At 32.0% G+C, this 20,635-nt stretch overlaps 1 protein-coding gene across 1 annotated transcript; it reads right to left on the bottom strand.

Moving 5' to 3' along the window:
• Positions 1 to 13,514: 13,514 nt before the first annotated feature.
• LOC130898775 (uncharacterized) lies at positions 13,515 to 19,249 on the bottom strand. Its single transcript, XM_057808283.1, has 2 exons — positions 18,971 to 19,249; positions 13,515 to 14,507 (listed from the first exon to the last, which is right to left on the bottom strand). The coding sequence occupies exons 1-2, from the start codon at positions 19,047 to 19,049 to the stop codon at positions 13,996 to 13,998; spliced, it is 591 nt and encodes a 196-aa protein (XP_057664266.1). The 5' UTR covers positions 19,050 to 19,249; the 3' UTR covers positions 13,515 to 13,995.
• Between the last annotated feature and the right edge of the window lie 1,386 nt (positions 19,250 to 20,635).

Below are 20,635 nucleotides of genomic sequence, written 5' to 3'. Positions count from 1 at the left end.
TCATCGTCGCAATCGATTTGTGAATCGGTGCATTGTCTTGGGTTTTTTCTTCGATATACGAGGCCGTTTTTCCTTTATTTTTGATTGATTTGATTGTTGGTTTTGGAGATAGACAATGTTCCATGCGCATCGAAAATACTGAAGCCATTATCTTTATAGCTGAGTGTTGTGCATTTCGACGCTTCGGACGTGGTTCACCGGCTGTAGTCCATTCATTTGATTATCGTTTTTATTCCGGAGTGAAGTTATGGATCCATATTTCATCCATTGTCAAATATCGATCAAAAAATCTGACTTATTACGTATAAATATGTCCAAACATTGCTCTGAATCATCAATATTTTGTTGTTTTTAATCGACTCTGAGTAAACGGGTCACCCACTTTGAAAAAAGCTTTCTCAAGATCAAATTTCATGCACAATTCTAAACACACTGTCTTCTGATATCATTATGGCCTTAGCTATCTCATGCAATTTACATTTTCGATTAATTTAAACCAATTTGAGGACTTTTTTGATTTTTCCTGGAGTTCCTTGGACGACCAGAACGTTCACCATCATCGGTGTCTATACGATCGCGTTTTAATTCAGCAAACTAATAACAAATAGTTCTTTTCGATAAAGCAGATTCCGATAACACTTTTGAGTCATTGCTGAGCTGGAACATTATTTTTTTTCATCGAGAAGCAATGATAAATTAAAAATCCTTTGTTTTTGAAAATACGAAAAGAAGCTGCACTTGAATGACAGTCACTTTTTTCTGACTAATCGAAATGTCATGAAATTTTACACATAGTTTTTTGAAAGTTGGTACTTCGCAAACGTCATATGGATTTGACAATGGCAGCGCCATCTGTTTGTCAATCACACGACTTATTCAGTGATGATTTCATTTGCAACTTCAATTTTTCTTTCGAACATAACATTTCAAAAAATGGGGCGAACTAATTGACTTAGTGTATAAAAAGTGTACAAATTATTATTTTTAGTGGCGCTACTGGTAAGGATACCCTTACGTGGATGGGCGGAATAATAAATAGGCTGACAAACTGCCACAATTTGTGAAATTTTAGACGTATGACATTTTACCAACATTTCGTACCCCTTGCTTTGGTTGTTGGCGGAATTTTAACGTTTCCCCAAAGGGCCCTATAGCATTTCCAAACTAAATCTGATTTAATTTTAATGGAACATTTATGTTGAAAAGGTTTATCTCGACAGAAATATCGGGGAAGGTTTTATATATATATAAAAAAAACATTCTAAAAAGTGAATATTTTTGTTAAGAATGAATTAATAATCAGTTTCGATTGTTTGGAATACGTTAATAAAAAAATTGTTGAATAATTATTCGGATATTAGATACATCCATCATCTTTTGCAAATAATACACGTCGTATTCTTGTCGTGTACTTAAAATTCAAACTCACGACATCTCCGTTTAAAATTAAGTGCCCTTCTAACCGAAACGAAAATAGCATGCTGTCCAAATCATTTTATTTCCACATCAACAATTTCCTCCCAACATTTCGGACTGCCACAGGCGTTCGGGAAAATTTTCATGTTAAAAATAATCGTAGCAAGAATTTTTCACAGAAATTCACATAAACTAGTATCCAACACTTATAATTACACTCTTCGACGCGCATTTCGTTAACCAAATTATCATCTTCAGTGACTGAATCTAAACTCGCGTCATGAAGTGTCTGTTCACTGGAAACACTAGTTTACAAAATTTAACCCCAAAATAAATGTATATAAATATGTTAATCCACTTTCCTTAAACCTACAAGTGTTGGCAGAAATATTTTATCACCGGACAACTTCCTAGACTCCTGTGGTTCTATCGCTATCAATTTAACTCCCTCTTGCGTCGTGAATTGAAACTTCGACGGATAGATGAGCGAAAAAGCTGAAAGGTACCTTCTTAATCGAAGGCCCTGATCAGAAACACATCCAACTAATACTTCTTCCCGACATCCAGACACACCACGAGCAACTCTAAAACCTGGTGTACCGTTGAAAGACATCAAGTTGGATTAATTCCCAGACATCCTACTGACTGCGCCAATTAACTTATGAGAACTTTAACATCCGTTTTTTAGATAAAAATTTATTAATTTCAAATTTCAAACGGAGGAAATAATAATAAATACTTAATTAATGTCACAATCTTTGGAACAAAAGTTTTTTTATATACTGCAAGGCTCACGATTTCGCTTATCTTTTCCTGGGACGTCCAGAAGGTTGAGATAACTCACGTCACAGTTTTTTCCTGTAGTCAAATGTTTTTTTAACTACCTAACGTGGTGATGACGGTTTATTGTTTATTCGTTCGCTTCAAACGACAACTATCTTGGTTCAGATTGATTTAAATCTCTAGTAGAAAGTGTAAACAAAGTTCTGATTGTTTTTGTTACGTTTATGGATAGTTTATATTTTCAAAAAAGAGAAGACACACTGTCGACTCGTTAAAAAGTGTATATCTTCTTTATTTTTGATTTCCTGTTGCAAATTAAAATAAAAAGTGGATGACTCATTGTATTTTGGGAAATAGAATCGTCTTTCTCTAGTGGTCATCGTTCCCTTCCATTTGGTTCACCAGTATGTCCTGGTATGTATGTATAGCTTTGGGGTGTCGTATACACAGCGACACAAAGGATTTATGGTATCCCCCTTTCTTGCAGCGATACTGGAGAATCCAGTGTTTACAGCTGATTCATCAATCACACTCCTTATAAAGAATTTAGAACGTGGGATGGTCTACTATTTAATACGCACCCAAATTTAGTGCTCTGGAACTCCTTAGTGTTTCAAACTTCGAGAGAATGTGTCTTCAACGTCTTCAGGTGCTTGTTGAGGAGTTTCCAGGGAGAGTCTTCGCCTGTCTTAGCCTCTGTAGGTCGTCCCAATAATTGATTTCGCTCCTATCAACTTCCTCTCTAATGATTCTTCCATTGTCTGTAGCTGATGCCACAGAGGGGTCCATGATTTTATGATATTGGAGCTTAGAGTTCTAATGGCTGCTTGACTGTCGGACAGGATGATGATCTCCTGTTGGCGATAGTTCCTCTCTAGATTATGTTTTGATCCCACTTGGTGTTATAGTTTATTATTGGTTTGGTGCCGGTAATTCTAGTACTAGGTGACAATGGAGTTGAATTCAAATTGATTTTTAGTGATTCTGATAAGTTCTCACTCCGCATTTAATTAACAAAGCCGATTCGAATAATTTTATAAGGGATTTACAATTATCAAGATCTAAAACAGGACTTCTTACAAAAGTAACGTTTTCCAGAAACAAAAGCAAAGTTCACTCAGAATTTTTTAAAACAGAAGGTGACTATTGATAATATACTGATATCCCGGGACTTTTTGAGCAATGAATTAAAACTATGACGGCGCTTAATCATATATTTTTCGAAATATGATCTAACAGCCTTTTTTATTATACAAGAGTCATAAAAAACTGTCCTTGCCAATAGAACACGCAACGATTTGTGAAACGATGTGTAAAGTATAAAGAACTGCTATGGAAAATGTGCGGCGACCTCAAGGTCATCAATATATTATTGGGGTTGTAGGGTGGTTACACAAAGTACTGTTGTTTCGTTTGTTTGTGGAAAAGTGAAGCGAAACGATATCAAAGTGTAAAAAAAGAATGGTCTATTCGAAAAAAGTATTCATGGCACAATGAACATTAAGCGCGAGCTGTTGGTAGATCCCAATAACATCATTCTATCCCCTTTACACGAAAAATCTTCCCAAATATTGCGGAGGGAGAACTGGAAGAGAGTTTTTGGCCCTCACATACATAAAATTATAAAAGCCTTTTATCTGTTAATGAACAATCTGCTTGGTAGTCATTCAAAATGATTGTGGAAACTTTTTTGGCAAATAAAAAGTGAAAATTACAAAATTATAACCGATTTATAAGAAAATTTTTGAAGATACATTTTTTTGCACTCACGAAATTAAGGATTTTGGGATGAAAACATGTTAGAAGATTACTGATGGTCTATTATAAGAGAAACCAATTTAAATATCTATAAAATTTCAGTTATATTTGTAAATATTTCTTGAACCAGACATGATAGATTTTTTTCTTTGGACAAATTCACCTTAATGGATAAAAAAAATGACTGTTATCTAGTGTAACCTATTCTTTTTCTTCAAAAACGGAAACTGTTAGTTTGACCAAGAAACTGACTAAACATTTAAAAGGACTAACATTAAAGTTTGACTCATTACTCCATAAAACTCTATCCTACTCTTCATACCTCCAATTTTTATGTTATTTATCTCAACGTAACCTCATTTTTGACGTTTTAAAAAGGTTTCTAAAAAGCCCAGCGTCTCTCAATCTCCTTTTCATTGATCTGAGCTGCTATCTCCAGACCCGAGAATCTTTAATCACGTTTACTGATCAATACCACGTTGAACGTTTTCCATCGCCAAAACTCCTGGTGGATGCATATTTTTTCACGTCTCTGTTCCTTGCAACATGAAACAATTCTCCAACGCTGCGTCTTAGTACTTCGTCGTTGGTGATTCTGGCAGTCCAGGGTATCTTCAGGATGCGTCTATAGAGAGAGTCTCGGTCCAAACGAGATTTTATAGATACAGTATGTCCCATCTTTTGATTCTGGTTCAAAATCTTTTTGAATTGAATGCAACTTTCATTTTTTCGGTAAAATTCCAGCAAAAATTGAATGTATTTTCCAAGCTCCAGCGACATTCCTATTTTTTTTAGCTTCTACAGATACAGTATGTCTAATATTTTGTTACTGCTTCAATATTCATATCATTATAATAAATTTCCGCCAAACAATCTGAAAAACGTAATTGTCATTGTTTAAAATGAAATTCCATCAAAAAATGAAATGATTTCCATGATTTCCGCTTCATTTTTCTATATTTTTATCTTTTATAGATACAGTATGTCCCATCTTTTGATTCTGGTTCAAAATCCATTTGATTTGAATGCAATTCCTATTCTTTCAATAAACTTCCACCAAGAATTGATTATTTTCAAGTTTCGGTGACATTCCTATTGTTTTCTAGCTTTTACAGATACAGTTTGTCCCATTTATTGATTCTGGTTCAAAATTCATATGATTTTAGAAAACTTCAACCAAAAAATGGGGAAAAACGTAATTTTCATTGTTTTAAATAAAATTCTATCAAAAATAATCTCATTTCCGTATCATTCTTCTATATTTTTATCTTTTATAGATACAGTATGTCCCATCTTTTGATTCTGGTTCAAAATCCATTTGATTTGAATGAAATTCCTATTCTTTCAGTAATATTTCACCTAAAATGAGCTTATTTCCATTAGTTCCACGTCATTTTTCTATATTATTAGCTTTTATAGATACAGTATGTCCCATCTTTTGATTCTGGTTCAAAATCCATTTGATTTGAATGCAATTCCTATTCTTTCAATAAAATTCCACCAAAAATTGATTATTTTCAAGTTTCGGTGACATTCCTATTGTTTTCTAGCTTTTACAGATACAGTTTGTCCCATTTATTGATTCTGGTTCAAAATTCATATGATTTTAGAAAACTTCAACCAAAAAATGGGGAAAAACGTAATTTTCATTGTTTTAAATAAAATTCTATCAAAAATAATCTCATTTCAGTAAAGTAATATCATTCTAGTAAAGTTCCATAAAAAAATCTGAAAAATATAATTTTTATTGTTTGAAATGAAATTCCACCAAAAAATGAACTTATTTCCATTTTGCTATATTTTGAATTTTTATAGATACAGTATGTCCCATCTTTCATTCTTTCGGTAAAATTCCATTAAAAATTGAATGCATTTTCCAAGCTCCAGGGACATTCCTATTTCTTTTTAGCTTCTACAGATAAAGTGTGTCCCATATTTTGATTCTGGTTCAAAATTCATATCATTCTGGTAAAATTCCACCAAACAATCTGAAATAACGTAATTTTCATTGTTTAAAATGAAATTCCACCAAAAATGAAATTATTTTTATCGGTTCCGCGTCATTTTTCTATATTTTGAGATTTTATAGATACAGTATGTCCCATCTTTTGATTCTGGTTCAAAATCTTTTTGAATTGAATGTAATTCCTATTCTTTCATATAAAATTACACCAAAAATTGATTATTTTCAAGTTTCGGTGACATTCCTATTGTTTTCTAGCTTTTACAGATACAGTTTGTCCCATTTATTGATTCTGGTTCAAAATTCATATGATTTTAGAAAACTTCAACCAAAAAATGGGGAAAAACGTAATTTTCATTGTTTTAAATAAAATTCTATCAAAAATAATCTCATTTCAGTAAAGTAATATCATTCTAGTAAAGTTCCATAAAAAAATCTGAAAAATATAATTTTTATTGTTTGAAATGAAATTCCACCAAAAAATGAACTTATTTCCATTTTGCTATATTTTGAATTTTTATAGATACAGTATGTCCCATCTTTCATTCTTTCGGTAAAATTCCATTAAAAATTGAATGCATTTTCCAAGCTCCAGGGACATTCCTATTTCTTTTTAGCTTCTACAGATAAAGTGTGTCCCATATTTTGATTCTGGTTCAAAATTCATATCATTCTGGTAAAATTCCACCAAACAATCTGAAATAACGTAATTTTCATTGTTTAAAATGAAATTCCACCAAAAATGAAATTATTTTTATCGGTTCCACGTCATTTTTCTATATTTTTATCTTTTATAGATACAGTATGTCCCATCTTTTGATTCTGGTTCAAAATCCATTTGATTTGAATGAAATCAGTATAAATCACAGCACAATCTTGCGTCTCACAGGACTAATTGGGACTAAACTACAATTATAAACATCGAAGAAATAATTCACAGTACCATTTTCGCTTGATAAAAATTTTTAAGCGGCTGGGTATTTTCTATGGAACGTTGTGTGTGTTTTTGTAGGATTTAAAGTTCGACCGCGCCATTGGATATTTTTTTATAGTAAAAATCGATAGAATTTCCGTCGGCCGGAAGATATTTGCAATGTACGACGAAAATTATAAATTAAATGCGGCAATAATTTCATAGTTTTGGAAGCTTTGCCAATTTCCAATCACGAACACATCCGATTTAGCGGCCTTCACCTCACCCAATATATTTTTCAATTTAGTATTAACAAAACCGTTAAATTAGTTCGAGTTTTGTTGTTTTTTAAAAGAAAAAAGAATATAGAATTTACAATATCACCTATTTTTTGTTTGATTAGGAAAGAAAAAAGAATAGAAAGAGGAAGGGAAAATGGGTTAGATACGATTTGAGGACAGTGGAAGTGAAGGACTAGCAAAATGAGACAAAATATAAAAAGAAAGAATGAAAAAACTCGAAGCCGAGAGCCAGATAAGCCTGTAGGACTAATATACGTACACAAGTTATTAAAATACAATAGCTTTTGTTAAAAAAGGAGATCTAGACAGTGATGGATAAAATTTTAAAAATAATAAAATAAATATACTAATTTACAAGCACCAAAGTGTTTTTTCTAAAACCATTTGATTATAACCTCATTTTGAGCTTGACGCTAATCAGAAGATGTAGCATGTTGGGCTACCACAACCTCTCAAGACTGCGATAGTCGGTGATGACTCCTCCTCTTTCCATTATCCTCCAAACGATGAAGTGACACCATTTATATTTGATTCGACACTTGTTTCCATGCTTGCGTATCTGGTACAATCTTTTTGGCACGATGCAGTCTCATATTTATTAAGGGTTTTGTTTGGTCTATCCATCTAGTTGGAGATCTGCATCTTGAGCGTTTGCCTTCTACTTTCCCTTCTATGATTAATCGTTTCATTGTTCCTGATCTTCTAGCTACATGATCCAGGTACTGAAACAGTAAAAGGAACCAAGATAGTTGAAATTGTTTACATCTCAGCCTGCAGTTTCTGCCTGGAGCATTGTTTTGAGTTGTCTATCAACTATCATTTCTGTTATTGCTAGTATGGTTGACGCTATGATCAGTGTCTTGCCACTCATATAGAGCCTTTGACATGACCAGGTGTTTTGGCGTTTCCATTTCCTCTATTATGGTCCAAAGATAGCTCCAGTTAACTTTATCAAAAGCTTTTTGGAACAAAATAGATACATTGGAATATTCTATAGCCTTTTCAATAAGTTGTTTGATATTTAATATTTGTTCCCTGGTTCCCTTTTCTGACACAAACCGTTCTGTAATTGCTGCACTCCAAGGCCGAACCAATTTTGAATTTTGGAATAAACAGCGACGACTACAAAAGATTTATTGTGAAAACAGCCTTATAGAACGTATTTAACCATTCATTAGACGTCGAAGAATGATTGCTGGATATGTATATTTAGACTATTAATACTCAACATTACACTGTTTACCAAATGTGACAAACATCTAACCTCAAAATTTGATTTATCACACCATAGAACTCTTCATGCGTCTAATTTTTATATTCTTCAGCCCACCGTAACCTATTAATTTGATTTTGACGTCTTAAAAGAGGTTCATTGATCCGAGCTACTATCTCTATTACCAAAGTAATAATTTATACAGTTTTATCAATATTTTACAAAAGTTTTCACTTGACCATTTGAATATAAGGTCAAGTTCAACTTGACGTTAATCTGGAGATGTTGAGAGCTGGGCTACGACAGCCTCTTAAGACAGCGGCAGTCGGTGATGGCAAATGCAAAGTGAAAGCGCGTGCGCAGGACATACGACCAATAAAAGAGACTTATTGTGAAATCAGCCAAAATTCGCTCATCAAAACAACCTATTAAAGATTTTTTTTTCTAAACTTCAATACCAAATTGCTCACAGCAATCAGATTACTTTCAATACCCCCTGTACATTCCTGAATTGGAAACCACTTCTATACTATATCTTCTCCGTTTCTTTTAAGTCGCTGTACTGTAAGTGATAAAATTTTGCAGTTGTTCAGGTCTGATTTTGCTGATGAATACTCTGGAAAAAATATCCAGTACAACAGAAGATTTGATTTTACATAACAGAATGAAAAGGCGTAATCTATTATAAACATATTGTCAGGTCGTATATCATAATTAAAATATTCCCGTGAAGCAATTTGTTCCTAAATTAAATATTCATTGCTCATGTTTGTTGATTGAATCATTATTTATATCAATTGAAAGTTAACTAATACAATTTCCATTTAGAAGATGAAAAATATATATATTTGGTTGTCACTAACAATTTTGTTTAATATTAATCCAGCGATCCGTACGACAACGTCATCTGCAATTTCAATTCTGAACCTTAAGATCAACTATTTTATTGTTTCACAGGCAACTGTAAACATAATAGACCCTTGATTGAAAAAATGTTATTTTGAAGCAGATATGTGTTTAATATAAACATTTCTTTACTACTTTTTTCTTGCCACATTTTTTTGGTCTCCTTCATCTTTATCGGAAGGCACGAGGTTTGGTATTTATCATCTTGTATTGTTTCAAATATTTCCCACCAATATAACCTTTTAAAGTCAATTTTTTAATAATTCTACCATAAAAAGAGAAAAATATAACTTCCATAGTATTGAGTGAATTTTTTTGCTTTACAAATACAGTGCGTCCTATAGTTACGGTATTTCATTTCTGGTTTATAGTGAAATTCCACTGAAAATTGAATTTATTTTCAAGGTAGAATCCTATTGTTTTCTAGCTTTTGCAGATACAGTATGTCCCATATTTTGATTATGGCTCAAAATTCATATCATTCTAGTAAAGTTCCATAAAAAAATCTGAAAAATATAATTTTTATTGTTTGAAATGAAATTCCACCAAAAAATGAACTTATTTCCATTTTGCTATATTTTGAATTTTTATAGATACAGTATGTCCCATCTTTCATTCTTTCGGTAAAATTCCATTAAAAATTGAATGCATTTTCCAAGCTCCAGGGACATTCCTATTTCTTTTTAGCTTCTACAGATAAAGTGTGTCCCATATTTTGATTCTGGTTCAAAATTCATATCATTCTGGTAAAATTCCACCAAACAATCTGAAATAACGTAATTTTCATTGTTTAAAATGAAATTCCACCAAAAATGAAATTATTTTTATCGGTTCCACGTCATTTTTCTATATTTTGAGATTTTATAGATACAGTATGTCCCATCTTTTGATTCTGGTTCAAAATCCATTTGATTTGAATGCAATTCCTATTCTTTCAATAAAATTCCACCAAAAATTGATTATTTTCAAGTTTCGGTGACATTCCTATTGTTTTCTAGCTTTTACAGATACAGTTCGTCCCATATATTGATTCTGGTTCAAAATTCATATGATTTTAGAAAAATTCCACCAAAAAATAAGAAGAATCGTAATTTTCATTATTTCAAATAAAATTCCATCAAAAATGAGCTCATTTCCATCATTTCCGCGTCATTCTTCTATATTTTTATCTTTTATAGATACAGTATGTCCCATCTTTTGATTCTGGTTCAAAATCCATTTGATTTGAATGCAATTCCTATTCTTTCAGTAAAATTCCACCAAAAATGAGCTTATTTCCATCAGTTCCACGTCATTCTTCTATATTTTTAGCTTTTATAGATACAGTTTGTCCCATCTTTTGATTCCTGTTCAAAATCCATTTGATATGAATGTAATTCCTATTCTTTCATATAAAATTCCACCAAAAATTAAATTTATTTTCAAGTTTCAGTGACATTTCTATTGTTTTCTAGCTTTTACAGATACAGTTCGTCCCATATATTGATTCTGGTTCAAAATTCATATGATTTTAGAAAAATTCCACCAAAAAATAAGGAAAAACGTAATTTTCTTTGTTTCAAATAAAATTCCATCAAAAATGATCTCATTTCCGCATCATTCTTCTATATTTTTATCTTTTATAGATACAGTATGTCCCATCTTTTGATTCCTGTTCAAAATCCATTTGATATGAATGCAATTCCTATTCTTTCAATAAAATTCCACCAAAAATTGATTATTTTCAAGTTTCGGTGACATTCCTATTGTTTTCTAGCTTTTACAGATACAGTTCGTCCCATATATTGATTCTGGTTCAAAATTCATATGATTTTAGAAAAATTCCACCAAAAAATAAGAAGAATCGTAATTTTCATTATTTCAAATAAAATTCCATCAAAAATGAGCTCATTTCCATCATTTCCGCGTCATTCTTCTATATTTTTATCTTTTATAGATACAGTATGTCCCATCTTTTGATTCTGGTTCAAAATCCATTTGATTTGAATGCAATTCCTATTCTTTCAGTAAAATTCCACCAAAAATGAGCTTATTTCCATCAGTTCCACGTCATTCTTCTATATTTTTAGCTTTTATAGATACAGTTTGTCCCATCTTTTGATTCCTGTTCAAAATCCATTTGATATGAATGTAATTCCTATTCTTTCATATAAAATTCCACCAAAAATTAAATTTATTTTCAAGTTTCAGTGACATTTCTATTGTTTTCTAGCTTTTACAGATACAGTTCGTCCCATATATTGATTCTGGTTCAAAATTCATATGATTTTAGAAAAATTCCACCAAAAAATAAGGAAAAACGTAATTTTCTTTGTTTCAAATAAAATTCTATCAAAAATAATCTCATTTCCGCATCATTTTTCTATATTTTTATCTTTTATAGATACAGTATGTCCCATCTTTTGATTCTGGTTCAAAATCCATTTGATTTGAATGCAATTCCTATTCTTTCAATAAAATTCCACCAAAAATTGATTATTTTCAAGTTTCGGTGACATTCCTATTGTTTTCTAGCTTTTACAGATACAGTTCGTCCCATATATTGATTCTGGTTCAAAATTCATATGATTTTAGAAAAATTCCACCAAAAAATAAGAAGAATCGTAATTTTCATTATTTCAAATAAAATTCCATCAAAAATGAGCTCATTTCCATCATTTCCGCGTCATTCTTCTATATTTTTATCTTTTATAGATACAGTATGTCCCATCTTTTGATTCTGGTTCAAAATCCATTTGATTTGAATGCAATTCCTATTCTTTCAGTAAAATTCCACCAAAAATGAGCTTATTTCCATCAGTTCCACGTCATTCTTCTATATTTTTAGCTTTTATAGATACAGTTTGTCCCATCTATTGATTCCTGTTCAAAATCCATTTGATATGAATGTAATTCCTATTCTTTCATATAAAATTCCACCAAAAATTAAATTTATTTTCAAGTTTCAGTGACATTTCTATTGTTTTCTAGCTTTTACAGATACAGTTCGTCCCATATATTGATTCTGGTTCAAAATTCATATGATTTTAGAAAAATTCCACCAAAAAATAAGGAAAAACGTAATTTTCTTTGTTTCAAATAAAATTCTATCAAAAATAATCTCATTTCCGCATCATTTTTCTATATTTTTATCTTTTATAGATACAGTATGTCCCATCTTTTGATTCTGGTTCAAAATCCATTTGATTTGAATGCAATTCCTATTCTTTCAATAAAATTCCACCAAAAATGAGCTTATTTCCATCAGTTCCACGTCATTCTTCTATATTTTTAGCTTTTATAGATACAGTTTGTCCCATCTATTGATTCCTGTTCAAAATCCATTTGATATGAATGTAATTCCTATTCTTTCATATAAAATTCCACCAAAAATTAAATTTATTTTCAAGTTTCAGTGACATTTCTATTGTTTTCTAGCTTTTACAGATACAGTTCGTCCCATATATTGATTCTGGTTCAAAATTCATATGATTTTAGAAAAATTCAACCAAAAAATGAGGAAAAACGTAATTTTCATTGTTTCAAATAAAATTCTATCAAAAATGATCTCATTTCCGCATCATTCTTCTATATTTTTATCTTTTATAGATACAGTATGTCCCATCTTTTGATTCTGGTTCAAAATCCATTGGATTTGAATGTAATTCCTATTCTTTCAGTAATATTTCACCTAAAATGAGCTTATTTCCATCAGTTCCACCTCATTTTTCTATATTTTTAGCTTTTATAGATACAGTTTGTCCCATCTTTTGATTTCGGTTTAAAATCAAATTGATTTTAATGTTTATTCAGTGAAATTACTTCATTCTCGTCAATTCATTGACATTTCTCATGTTTTTTTTCTTTTATACTTTCGTAGAGACAGTTTGTCCCATAGATATAATTTTATAAGTATGATTTTAGTGAAATTTCACCAATAAATAAATTCAATTTCATGAGTTCCATGACATTGTAGTTTTGCTTTATGTTTTCTGTCATTTTAGTGAAATTTCAGCAAAAATTGGACTTTTTTTTTAGTCACTTTAATGACATTTCTCAAAAATATTTCATTTGTCTAATAGAAGATATAGATTACGAATGCTTCATCATTTTATTATTCTCTCATTCAAAAAAACAGACTATAAGAAAATTGTTTCAACAAAAAATCCCGTACAAATCCGAGACTGATTTAAAATTACTAAATCAATCTATAGATTGATAAATCGTGAATAAATTCGTAAATGATCTACGATTTGTCTATTTCTAAGGAAAAAAAATATACACGAATTAGAATAATTATATTATATTTAACTATGGAGGGTAGATAGAAGAACAATCTGTATATATGAAAAGTGTCCGTCGAAATGCGTTAAATAAGGGTGGCGCCACATTAACATGAGGGTAAATTTTCAAAGAAAGTGCCAAAAACGAATTAAAAATAAATACTATTGGTACACATTCTCATAATAACTTCTTTAGGTTATATTTTTAGCTCGGTTTACTTGAATTCATCTACAATTACTTTTTGTCTACACTAGCGCCATTCTGAGAGGTTTTTGAACTGCACCATAAACAAATTACTTTTCTGACGATTAAAAAACCGTTCGAAATTGATTCAGAACTTGTTGGAATGGTCCACAGACATTACATCCATTTCATTGCTTGTTGGAACGCACATATTACTCCGAACGATCACGAACTATTTCGAACTTACATAGATATGAATGAAGTTTATTATTTTTACTTTTAACTACAGTAGATTTTAGTTTTGTTCTTTTTGGAACATCTTCATTAAATTACTTAAAAAATTATTAGATTTTTTCAATTTGAGTTTTTGTTCTATAGTAGGGCGGTTATAGCAGAATCTCGCGTGCGGTTCTCCATTTGGTACACCGTTCGAAAATAACACGCATCGAAAGATCACGTTCAAATTTTGATAACCAATACCCAAATAAGTTTTCGTGTCAGTTTTATTACACATTATTTGATCTATCTCGTCGAGAGATTTAAAAGTGCTGTTCATTTTATATTCGATACAATTTTCAGATAGCAATTTCAAGCATGTTAACGTGTGGTTACTAGATCTTTGGATTTCGAAACATTCCGAAGTTTCACCATATCCTCTATAAATTAACGTATCATTTCTGTCCGTGGTGAGTCCTAAAGAAGTGGTATTGTTGATTTGTTCAAAGCAGTAGATTTTATAGAAACTGTCTTCGGAATAGTAGACTTTGACGCATGTGCCTTCACGAGTGGCAGTAAAATGAAATGTCGCTGCAACAGATAAAAGAAATATAAGTTACATGAGAAAGAGAGAAATCTTTTATTGTAAAAATTTTCTAGACAAAAGCTTGTAAAAACTAAATAAAGAAAATTATCAAATTATCAAAGATGATATCGATTTGATTTCAATTGGCAAGTGATAATGCATTTTTTTGCATTGTAAAATATTGAGCCCTTAGTCAGAAGTAGAGTCAGAATTTTTAATCTTTTAAAGAAGTCCCTGCTGTTTAGTCCGACTAAATAGAAACTAGTGTCGTCGTTGTCGTTTATAAACAAAGGAAACAAAATAGGGCCTAGTACTGAGCCATGGGGCACTCCACATTCTAGTGGTTTGCAAGAAGACATCGTTGTATCAAAACTTACAAACTTCTGTTTGTAAAGTATAATTTGAACCATGCAAGAGGCAATCATCAAGATTTGGTATTTGAAGCTTCGTTGATTCCGGTTTCACCACTGTCCTTGCTGTAGGATCTTGATGATTTTATTTCCGCGTTGTTTTTCCGTTAGTTACTTCCTGGATTCGGTTCAAAGTTTTCATAACAGTTTTTCCAAAACAGACACTGTGAAATGTTTTATTAACTGACCAAGTAAACAGCTCCGGAGGTGGCGTTGTCTGCAATCATCAAAATTTGGTATTTGAAGCTTCGTTGATTCCGGTTTCACCACTGTCCTTGCTGTAGGATTTTGATGATTTTTATTTCCGCGTTGTCTTTCCGTTAATTACTTCCTGGATTCGGTTCAAAGTTTTCATAACAGTTTTTCCAAATCAGACACGATCGAATGTTTTATTAACTGACCAAGTAAACAGCTCCAGAGGTGGCGTTGTCTGCAATCATCAAAATTTGGTATTTGAAGCTTCGTTGATTCCGGTTTCACCACTGTCCTTGCTGTAGGATTTTGATGATTTTTATTTCCGCGTTGTCTTTCCGTTAATTACTTCCTGGATTCGGTTCAAAGTTTTCATAACAGTTTTTCCAAATCAGACACGATCGAATGTTTTATTAACTGACCAAGTAAACAGCTCCAGAGGTGGCGTTGTCTGCAATCATCAAAATTTGGTATTTGAAGCTTCGTTGATTCCGGTTTCACCACTGTCCTTGCTGTAGGATTTTGATGATTTTTATTTCCGCGTAGTCTTTCCGTTAGTTACTTCCTGGATTCGGTTCAAAGTTTTCATAACAGCTTTTCAAAAACAGACACGATCGAATGTTTTATTAACTGACCAAGTAAACAGCTCCAGAGGTGGCGTTGTCTGCAATCATCAAAATTTGGTATTTGAAGCTTCGTTGATTCCGGTTTCACCACTGTCCTTGCTGTAGGATCTTGATGATTTTTATTTCCGCGTTGTCTTTCCGTTAGTTACTTCCTGGATTCGGTTCAAAGTTTTCATAACAGTTTTTCCAAATCAGACACGATCGAATGTTTTATTAACTGACCAAGTAAACAGCTCCAGAGGTGGCGTTGTCTGCAATCATCAAAATTTGGTATTTGAAGCTTCGTTGATTCCGGTTTCACCACTGTCCTTGCTGTAGGATTTTGATGATTTTTATTTCCGCGTTGTCTTTCCGTTAATTACTTCCTGGATTCGGTTCAAAGTTTTCATAACAGTTTTACCAAAACAGACACGATCGAATGTTTTATTAACTGACCAAGTAAACGGCTCCGGAGGTGGCGTTGTCTGCAATCATCAAAATTTGGTATTTGAAGCTTCGTTGATTCCGGTTTCACCACTGTCCTTGCTGTAGGATCTTGATGATTTTTATTTCCGCGTTGTCTTTCCGTTAATTACTTCCTGGATTCGGTTCAAAGTTTTCATAACAGTTTTACCAAAACAGACACGATCGAATGTTTTATTAACTGACCAAGTAAACGGCTCCGGAGGTGGCGTTGTCTGCAATCATCAAAATTTGGTATTTGAAGCTTCGTTGATTCCGGTTTCACCACTGTCCTTGCTGTAGGATCTTGATGATTTTTATTTCCGCGTTGTCTTTCCGTTAATTACTTCCTGGATTCGGTTCAAAGTTTTCATAACAGTTTTTCCAAAACAGACACTGTGAAATGTTTTATTAACTGACCAAGTAAACAGCTCCAGAGGTGGCGTTGTCTGCAATCATCAAAATTTGGTATTTGAAGCTTCGTTGATTCCGGTTTCACCACTGTCCTTGCTGTAGGATCTTGATGATTTTTATTTCCGCGTTGTCTTTCCGTTAGTTACTTCCTGGATTCGGTTCAAAGTTTTCATAACAGCTTTTCAAAAACAGACACGATCGAATGTTTTATTAACTGACCAAGTAAACAGCTCCGGAGGTGGCGTTGTCTTTAATCATCAAAATTTGGTATTTGAAGCTTCGTTGATTCCTGTTTCATCACTGTCCTTGCGGTAGGATCTTGATGAGTTCTTCTTCATTTTTCATCATAATTTTAATAATAGTTCTTTCTCAATATTCCTTAAACATCCTGTATCACGAATTTTTTTGTTTATCACATACGTTCAAGTGAATAATTATCCTTATAAGATAACGTTAGATAACGAGATTTAAGAATAAATTCTCGTAGGTGTACAGGTAAATGATTTTCTGGTTTGGTTTTTTATTTTTTTTTGTAGTAATCAATCGAAAGCCTTAGAAAAATCACAAAAAGTTGTTGCAGTAGATTGATGACTGTTTAGGCTAGAGTTCACATTATTAATGATTGAGAATAATCATCATTTGCGCATTTGTTATTTAAAAACACAAATTGATGGGTTGCAAGTATTTTATATTTAAACAGAAATGATTTTGATGGAATTGATATTTCTGTATAACTTTTCACAAGCAGTTTCTAATCTATGATTTTTAATAAAAGTCAGTTTGAAAATATTCCCACAATATTAGTTCCTTTTAATACAGAGATTGGCTTATGAGTGTTGTCAGGTTCCATGCCTTTTCCAGGACAACAGAAAAGATGGTTGATTCGAGCGAAAAATCTTGTTTTGTGCCTGGTGAACTTAAGGCTCCAGGTTCCAGGTGGTCGAGCTATCAAAGAATGTATGGATTTGGGATTTAATATTGTGGGATGGCTTTAATTTAATTCTATTTCACACGCCACAAGTGTAGTGCTTTGGAGTTCCTTCGAGACAATGTGGATAGAGGTTTCGTCCTCCGTGCAACAAAATCTGCATGCCGCATTACCTGCTAGGTCTAGCGTCTTCAGGTATTTGTTGCCCCTATAGAATTCCTGTTAGTATTCGTAGATTGTTCTTACTTAGGTTGAGACCTATCCTATCCACCTTCTTTTCCAGTGCTTTTTCCTAGTTGATATTACAGAAGGGTTCGGGTTCCGTGAATATTCCGTGAATTCTCAAATATTGTTAAAAGCTTCTTCGACATGGAGGTGTGCAGCTTCGTTTCCAGTGTGAAATGGTACCCAAATGAAAGATCAAACGTAAAGTTGTTGTTCGGTGGTTTGTGAAAATCGTAAATGAAAAGATTAGGAGTTATTGGAGGAAGGCTGTTCGTTTTAAGACATGAATTAAGTCGTCTCCCACCATAGGTTCCGAAGGAAAGATGCTGACGCCACACATCCCACAGTTGACTCTTCCGAACTGGCCTTCTTAGAAACTCAAAGATGTTCCCAAGAGGAGACGAATAACTAATTGTAATCGTCTTTAAATTTTTTATAATTGCAATTATAAATATTTTTGGTAAGCTACTGCAAACAACCTGCAAATTATTATTTATATGTGTTTTCGTTAGTTTTAACATCAATATCAGATTTGTTGTTTTGGAAAATGAATGGATGTAGTGAGGTTTTTTACGTTTTGAAGGTTTTTGCCTGTGAAGGATGTGCATTCCTAGGACGCCATTCTAGTATTCTTTTCGTCCATCTTTTGTCTAACAATATGGCAACATAGCAAACTCAGTTCCATTTTAAATGCAATTGCATCCTTAACTTTTCTTCATGCACTCAGTTTAGGATTTTATCTCGTAATGTCAGTCCCTAACATGGACCTATTAATGGCCAGTTGGGTTTTCTTATCTTATTTACCATTTTTTGTGTGAATATCATTGTTTTTGAGCCATAAGTTAATACTGGTAGGACGCATTGGTCAAAAAACTTCCGTTTAAAACATGTCAAACTAGATTTTTGAAGGATATTATAACTTCAATTCAATTCAATCGAGTCAAAAGCACTTTCAATATCAAATATAGTTGTTTTATCTTGATGATTATTTTTTCTGAAGAATATTTTAGGCATGTAGATACATAAAATTGGAATGGGCATGGAATTTTCTCATACTTTTGTTGCTTAAATAGAATATCGATTACTCGAGTTTGAATACTTAAAATGAAGTAAGTTTTGGAAATTTTTGAAAAATTGCGTCATATAACATTCGTAATATCTCAATATAAAATTTATTGATATAAATCCTGAAGTTATTTTATTCATGTTTAATAAAAAAATATTTTACTTACAATTTTTGGGTTTTTCATCACATAAAACTCCATTCAAAATAAAGAACAAAGTACAAAAACAAAAATATAAGCGACTCATTTTAGTGAAATTTAGTTCAAGAATGTTTTGAACTTGTAGATATAATTAGATATTTGACCTAGGATATGAAGTAACTATTTTTGAAAACACTACGAATCCCGTTATTATTTTTAAATTGCTTCTTATATCAGATGGAAACGGCTTATTTTCAAACGGGCTTTCTGATGTACGAGGTTCTTCTTAAATTTATACACTTCCCAGCGATCTCTTTCAAAGTAAGCTTTTAAGCCATAAACTTTGAGGTTAGGAAACACGAAAAACTCGTCGCGGAAACTAGTTACGGAAACATGAATTATTTTGTTAGAGATATTTTAATCTATTAATTAATTTTTTAAAATTTTCTCGATTGAAATATTTCGACAAAATCGATTTACGAATCGAGAAATAGATGTCAACTGTCAACAACATATGGCTTGATTTCGATTGAGTTTACCTTTGAAAAATGTGATTTGAAAGCATAAATCACTTCTTCAGGTGTAAAAAAACGTTGACCTTGTAATTTATTTTTGATCTCCGGGAATAAGAAGAAATCATTCGATGTTTTGACTGTTTGAAAACGTTTTTGTTTGAACTATGTATTGTCGTGGTAGAGAATAATTCGTCTTCTGCGATTGGTTTCCCTGACCATTCTGGTAAACAAATGCTGGTATACGAATCAAATTTAACCCATCTACGTTGGTAACAATTCAATTATCATTCGTATGACAACACGTTCTAAATACGTTCACCATTAAAAATGTCAAATGTCATGATGACAATGTCAGATTTGACATATTCACATCAGTGCTGCCACATCTCAGAACTAAATACAAAATTGTTGCTATTATTTCTTAATTGTGTGTGAGGAATTGAATAAAAACAAAATTGGTGGAATTTGTTGACTTTCGGCGGAATGGATTATAGAAATAGAGAAATGAAATTGATGGTGGAGTACGAATATTTTATTGCCGCGTTTACAGTTCTTGGAACCGTAAAAATGTAATATAACCACAATTAAACTGCAAATAAACATAAGGTTTTTCGTTAAGAGAAAAACGAATGTCAATAATACCAACTCAACGAATTTAATTGCATTAAACAACTTTATAACCCTGGTTTGCAAAGTAAGTTGCGATATATACTAGAAATTCACCATTTTCAAGGAAAAATAAATGGTTTCCATTGGTCAGTAGTTTTAAAAACACAAATAAAATTACATTTATTTGATAATTTTCAACTTCTACTCTATCTCTCATATATGTTAATACATTAAGAATGTATTTTCTCTAATAACATCTAATGCAATGAAAGAAAACTCAGTGCCGTGCCAATTGTTGCAATATTAACTAAAAAAGGATAAAAAAGATTAAATGCTTCACTAGAAAGTTCTTTGGAACGTTTGGATTACTTTTATCAAGTTTAAACTGATTCTGACTGCTTTTAGTCAGTTTGAATCGCTCATAGATACTATGTAATGACGTTTCTTGTATTTATACGTCATTAGATAATTATAATATAATTTAGACAATGTATTTAAAGTATAGTGTGTATATTATCACTTGAAAGGTAAGGCTATGATAAGTATCATAAGTTTAGGTCGAGCTGTG

This window comes from Diorhabda carinulata, chromosome 10 (genome assembly GCF_026250575.1).
Source record: "Diorhabda carinulata isolate Delta chromosome 10, icDioCari1.1, whole genome shotgun sequence".
NCBI classification, from domain to species: domain Eukaryota; kingdom Metazoa; phylum Arthropoda; class Insecta; order Coleoptera; family Chrysomelidae; genus Diorhabda; species Diorhabda carinulata.
Note: the sequence above shows the minus strand (reverse complement) of the source record. Positions and strands in the feature narration are given on the sequence as shown.